Source organism: Gastrolobium bilobum, unplaced genomic scaffold (assembly GCF_033153095.1).
Source record: "Gastrolobium bilobum isolate Gb01-03AN ecotype WA unplaced genomic scaffold, APGP_CSIRO_Gbil_v1 utg911, whole genome shotgun sequence".
NCBI lineage: Eukaryota > Viridiplantae > Streptophyta > Magnoliopsida > Fabales > Fabaceae > Gastrolobium > Gastrolobium bilobum.
In genome coordinates, this window is record NW_026897023.1 from 48,539 (window position 1) to 55,378 (window position 6,840).

Genomic DNA, 6,840 nt, shown 5'->3' on the forward strand with positions numbered 1-6,840 from the left:
TTTTTTACCCAAAAGATTTATTGGGTACGGTTTCACTATATTGTCTCATTTTTTTATTTAATAAGAGCATGTTAATGTGAAAAATTGTAATCATTCATTGTTAACGTACAAATAAATATAAAATGACCATTCCATCTTTTATGATTTATAAGCTGTCATTAAAATTGTTATCATTGATTTTTTCAAATGACTAAGGACCTATTTGGCATATATTTTTTAAGCTGAAAATTACTTTTAAGTAAAAGTTAGAAAAAAAAATTAAAAATAAAACTATAAACTGTTGGATAATTGTGTAAAATCATTCTTAGGGTTTTGCAGAGAAGGAGATAAAATGAATTATTATTAAGATATATTATTACAATAAATAATAAAATTTATGTATAAAAATTTAAAATAATAGTATACCTAAAAATAAATGAGAACTCTAAAAGGCACATATACATCTTAAAAAAAACTCCTCCGAGAACTTTTAACTTTTTTATTCATTATGAAAAAAAAACTCTTTATAATAAGAGCTTTTGTGAAATTATGTTTGGCTAAGGATATGCTTATAAGGAAAAAAGAAACTAAAAATAAAAGCTCTCAAACGAGCAAAAGTTGTCATGATCTTATTAAAAAAGGACATGAAAGGATCCATCCCCCTAAGGTGATCCATGTCTATGGAAGTTCCAAAAAATGAAACAAGGCTACCCAACTTGCTTCTTGCTTCTAAGTACACAAGTTCAAATAGACCAAAATAATAATGTCTAAATGTTCCACAAAATGTAACAAGGCTACACACCTTGCTTAAAAGTTCAAACACACCAAAATAAGGATGTCTAGAAGTTGCCTTACATATAATTTCAAACAAACCAAAATAAGCAGTAGTACCAGTCTGGTAATTGATCAAATAGGCACAGATTCCCCTCTCTGGTTTTTGTGCCACATGATATTATTACATACCTTACAGCAAAAGAAGAGCTTTAAAGTGACCAGTGAGAAGACTCACAGTTCCTGGACTGCCCTAGATCCATGTAAAATTGCCTCCTACCTTGTGACACATCAAGCTCCCCAGAAAGATGGCTATGAAGAGGCTGGGAAATTTGACCCGGACCGAGATAAGGGACAACCTCAGGTGAACAATTACCAGAATCAATGCCCTTGAAATACCATGAGGCATTTGGATGCTGATGGATGGCTGCAACTTGAGATGATGCAGCAAGTTGTGTCATGGGTGTACCATTGAAATTCAACAAGTTGTTCAGCTCAACACTTGGTGGTGCTGAGTTTCTAGAACCCCATGTTTGATTTGACAGAAGAGAGAGAGCACAGTTTGAGTCTGTGACTGCAGTGTAACTTTCCACTGAAGGATATCTTGGACCAGTGATGCTTGTTCCACCCACTGAACTTTGCAGGAAAAATTCAGATGGTGTCTCTGAATTGGCCAGCCAAGTAAGTGTTTCAGTTTGATTCCCAGGAACTGGTTCAGAAGATGTTGGTGTTGGCAATGCATTTCTCAGAGTAAGCTTTGGGTATGAAGCAAATTTCATTAGAAAGCCATCACCAGAACCATTGTTATCTGTTGACAAGAGCCAAACATTTGAATGTTTTATAGGTAAGGAATAATAGCACAAGCAGAAACTATTGATGCTTTCATCCAATTTACGCATAGAGAGATTTGGAATTTGATATTTTACTGAAAATTTCTAACCAACAATAGGTGAAGAAAGTCTGGCATAACGAGAGGTTACTAAGGAGCTGGGTGGGGGCTTTCTCCGACGTTCATTATGACCAGCTAATCGCCTGCGGCAACTTCGTTTTCCTTGATCAAATTCAGGAAGCTGATGAAATCTGGGCAAAGGCAAGAGGATATTAGCTTTTCTCAAATATAAATACTACCAAATTTATGTAATAAGAGTTATACAAAAGAGAACATGACAAAGTTGCTTCTTAGCATCGCATGCAATGCTGTTGTTACCACAGAATTGGAAGCACTTGAAGTATTTCTCCTTTCTCGTGAAAATCACATGCAAATGAGAGAATTTCTAACTCACTCCACTTAGTCATCACTGACATCATCACAGAACAAAGAAAATCTTTATAAACCCACGTATATAGGTATAGTTCCATAATATGTAACTTCCACATCTTTTAGCAATGTTAATGCATTGGATGAGGGATAGCATGTTGGAAACACAGCATAAGCCTCGAAGGTTTTAAACTCAGGGTTGAGATTGCATCATCTAAAAATCCTCTAAACATAGCATCAAAGGAACATTCCATGGCTCCATGATACATTTAACTCAACTTCAAATATAAAGTAAGACTGAAACATGGATACCAATAAAATTCTGTCTCTTCCTTCTTGCTATGAAGGATAAGATCATCTTTAGTACAAGATATACTGGTATTGTTGAAAAGGAAATCATTGAGCTTGAATACAGGGGACACACCTTAAAATATATATTCACATTTTAATTACATAAAAAGAAGAAGATGATCTTTTGTTGCACCAATTACCATTACCATATTCTCATCTGAAATATTGAGATTAGTAGATTTGAGAAACATCCATCTGTATTATGTCTCCATTATCTTTTTAAGCATTATACACCATCCTATCACATTCACAAGAACACTCTTAATTTGTTGGAGCCCTCTTTCTGATTAATTCCATTATGAAAAGTAGAATGTACCTTACAAAAGCTTAAGATCAAATGTGCAATAAAATCCTTTACAACCCTGGATGGGAACAAAGCCCAAAAGAGAAACAAAAATTATACTTCATACAGCCATTAGGCAGCTATCCCAGCTCCACAACAACAATGGATGGTTACCACATTCACAGACTTGAGCTGATTAATCCCAAAACTATTGAAATTCTCATTGTAACACAACAATTTTCCACATCGTCATAACCTTAATGAACTTAGAATTAAAATTTGAAATTTGGAGGAAAGACAATGGGATTTGAGATTTTGTAACACCTGGATAATAATACCATTCAAATTGTAGTCACAACAACAACTGAATATAATAAAATCCGATTACAAGCCCAGACAAAGCTTGATTAGCAGGCTGCCTCAAGGTATATTTAGGAATACATTTCCATGTGTTAAGCACAGTATAGAGACACAATATGTTCAAGAAAGATATACCAATGTAGCTTTTATGAAATGGAACCTGCACGTCTAATAATTATAAATAGCATTTACAAACTATCCCATCAACAATATCTTTAAACCTGGTGAAATACAACTCAACTTTTCAATAAGTGACCAATAAACCACACATATCAAATAATCAACAGCATTCACTTCCAACCATGCCTTAAAGCAGAAGAGCAACAGTAACAACCAAACAAAGCCTTGTTCCAACTAAAAGGGGTCAGCCACAAGGATGTAGTATGCCATAATGCTCAATCTGTACCAGGAGAGCATCAGAAATTTCCCAGCACTTGTTAGTTGCTACATTATTCAATTTAATTATTTTACATAAGTGATTAACATCGCATCATTATTAGACAATAGGACTTACTCCTCCCTTATAATGTTAAATATTACATTAGAGAACATGTTGCACGGCTTGAAGGTCACATGTCTTGTCAAAATATAATGTTAAATATTAAGCCATTTCACAGCGATTCTTTCAAAAATGATCTGCAATATGGATCCCACATTACATTAGATCAGTAGATGTACACCAATCAGGTCGATCATCAATGGGGACATAGAGCACCAAGTTTTATGTTCTTAAATTTGGCAATTCTTTCAAAGGGTGCATGTTAATTTGAAAATTTTAGTACTGCATGAAGAGAATCATTCTAGGGAATAACTCAATACGGAAAATTATAATTGGTTGGATCAATCTGCAACATTTCATGCATCTCCCAATAGGTCAGAGTACTCAAATGGCTTCTTTATTTCACCCTGTTTCTAAAATATATATATATATATCATGTTTCTTTTTTTTTTTTAACCCTGTTTCTATTGTTGAAAAATAAATAGACCCATGTTTTCCAGATCGCATGGTCAGAAACTATCCAATTATGATGAGCTTCCACCTCTAAAACGAAACACTTGTTAGTAATATTTTGCCACTGAACACACTCCTAGAATGCCAAGTAACATTAGCTAGTACCAATGAGTCAAATTGAAGAGGAAAGTAATTTGAAATGTGATTAAGCTTGAACTATAAAACAGAAAAGGAAAAAACATTAAAAAAAACAAGGGACCATGGATCAAAAAAACAAGCAACCTTAAAGACATAGACCTAACATACCTTAAGGACGAATTACATACTTTGTATATGAGCATGTGGAAAAAAGCACTTCCCCATGGAACAGGAAAATAAAAGGATATCAACTTTGCACAACAGATTCTAAAAAAATATTATGGGCTTATCATCCGAAATAAAAAATCATTGCTTTTTCCTTCCGAATAATAGCTCCACTTTTCTTTCACAAGCACTTCATGATATCACGAACAACGAAAGAAAAAAGGAGGAACAACAAAAAACTCACAAAACCAGTACCGTCTTCTAGAGCATAATCCCTCATCAGTCGCATAAAAGCACCACCATTGTCATGATGCCATACATAACTCATAACACCAACAAATGCATCAAATCCCGAAATATGAACCAGTCTCCAAACATCAAGAAGCATTAGAAACCAAAGGAAAACAAAATTTGCATACGCCTTATCAAACTTCCTTTCACATGCACTTTAGTATGAAGGAAGTAAAGCGCATGACACATAATCAACAAAACCACAGTACCAAAAAATGTCCAGACTCCAGAAACAAAAACAACATTAGTAAAGCCCTGAAGTGAGAACAAGCAATGCTATTCAAAAACATGAAAAATAAAAAACGTAAAAGACACATCCAAAACCATATAAGCATGGAATGAAAATTATAAGGAAAAAAAAAAAAAAAGATACCATACCCATTATAGAAAAAGTAAATCAGAACATACCCATTATAGAAAAAGCACTAAAAATAGCAACGACAAAAAAAGATTGTCTTAAAAGTTATCAATAAAAGTAGAGTAGTCAAGAATAGGTAACCTGCTACACTGTTGGCAAAACCTTTGCTCCAAACCATTGACAATGACAGTAGGGGATTTGGAGTGCATGCAACAAACTTTATGCCTAGAATAGTAAGCCTTAGCACCACTCAGATCTACTTTACAACCTTCCACCTGACACCTAGGAGGGTGAGCCACATTAACCACACCACCCCTTCCCTTCTTTGACCCTAAGGAAGAAGAAGAAGAAGAGACCCCATTATTGGGTTTGGCCTGAGTTGCCACACTCACATCCTCAAAATATATTTTTTGGCCAAACTTCAAGCCATCAAGGGACTCAGTGGAGGAGTTCAGCGGCGATGAGGAAGAGGACGGTGACGGTGGTGGTGGTGATTTGGTGACAAAGCTAGAACTCATTGGTTCTAATGAATGGTTATGTATCTCTCTAGCTACAGAGCTATTTAGATTCCATTCATTTCATTGAGATTATGGGGACATGATGAGCGAAGTGAGGGAAACAAAGTAAAAAATAGAGAGAAAAGGAGAGGATTTAAAGTAGTGGTAGTAGTTCTTCAAAAAAAAAAAAAAAGTAGTGGTAGTGACTAGTGAGAGAGTAAAGTGGTGTACATAAAAGAGTAGTGAAAACTGAAAAGCAAGGACCTGATATTGGGTCAAGTCAGCATGGTACCAGGTACATCGAGAAGTGAGAAGTTAGGGGGACTGGGGCAGCTTATTTTCAATACACGAGTACATATTCCTTTGCTAAAAAAAATAAAATATAAGATATAGATAAAACTAAAAAATATTACTTTTTATCATATTAGATAAATAGTTTATTTTTTCTGTAATAATTGCAGATAAGTTATTTGCGGTAAGGTTAATATAATATTATTTTAGATCAAAAATCATAGTATTTTTATAATTTTAATTTATTTCAGAGTTATAATAGTCTTTATATTTATAATTTTTTAAGATTTCAATATCAAAACAATATCGTTTTGAGAATAAATACAGATAACTTCTCTGCATTAACTGCAGAAATATTTTTCGCTTAGATAAATGATATAAGTATTCGATAAAATGGGAGTAATGAAAATATTTTGGAAATTAGGACCCTTATCTCTCCAAAACCAAGGTTGTGACTTGTGATAGACAATAGAGTTTGAAATTTTTATTTTTGAGCTTTACTGTGAAGAATGGATTTTTGGCTGTTAAATGATAGCATATTTTGGGAATATAATTTTTAACAACGGTGAACAATAAAAAAATTATATTCTATCTGTTTATTATGAAAAAAAAATTATATTTGATTGATGTCATACATGATTTTATATTTAATTATAACATATTTCAAAAATATTATATTAATTTATTAATTATTTGATAAAAATTTGTTTAAATCAATTATAATTAATTAATGGATACACCACACCAAAAAAAAAATTAATGGATTTACAAATCAATTATAACCAATTATAATCAATTGATGGATTTACACAATATTTCAAATAATAAATTTACACAACTCAGAGTAGACAAAGAATCTGAAATTAGTAAGAATTTATAATTATTATTGATTGAGAATAATTATTATAGTAATTATTAATTGTAATAATAATTAAATATTTATTTTATTTATTTAGTACTTGAAGTGAATGAGTATAAGGGTATGCATGACAACCATTCTGTTCCCTGACACTGTTTTTGAGAAGAAACAATTCTTTTCTATTTCTGTGTCTTGGAACAATTTCTGAGAAAAAAAATATGTTTGATAATATGTTTTATTTTTATTCCGAGAATGAGAATTGTATTTGATAACACAACAAATAATAA

The 6,840-nt window shown here is 32.7% G+C and overlaps 1 protein-coding gene across 1 annotated transcript; it reads right to left on the reverse strand.

Annotated features, from left to right (window-relative positions):
- Nucleotides 1–652: 652 nt before the first annotated feature.
- Nucleotides 653–5,503, reverse strand: LOC133303514 (squamosa promoter-binding-like protein 17). Its single transcript, XM_061503433.1, has 3 exons — nt 5,048–5,503; nt 1,691–1,830; nt 653–1,558 (listed from the first exon to the last, which is right to left on the reverse strand). Exons 1-3 carry the CDS (start codon nt 5,422–5,424, stop codon nt 963–965), a joined length of 1,113 nt encoding a protein of 370 aa, XP_061359417.1. The 5' UTR covers nt 5,425–5,503; the 3' UTR covers nt 653–962.
- Nucleotides 5,504–6,840: the final 1,337 nt, after the last annotated feature.

Bases quoted from the DNA above. Each gene is read 5' to 3' on its own strand.
- LOC133303514 (XM_061503433.1), bottom strand. From the start codon at position 5,424: ATGAGTTCTAGCTTTGTCACCAAATCACCACCACCACCGTCACCGTCC. The intron at 1,831-5,047 runs GTTACCTATTCT...GCCTTTGCCCAG, and splicing joins TTTTGCCAACAGTGTAGCAG to ATTTCATCAGCTTCCTGAAT. The intron at 1,559-1,690 runs GTTAGAAATTTT...TCTTGTCAACAG, and splicing joins ACTTTCTTCACCTATTGTTG to ATAACAATGGTTCTGGTGAT.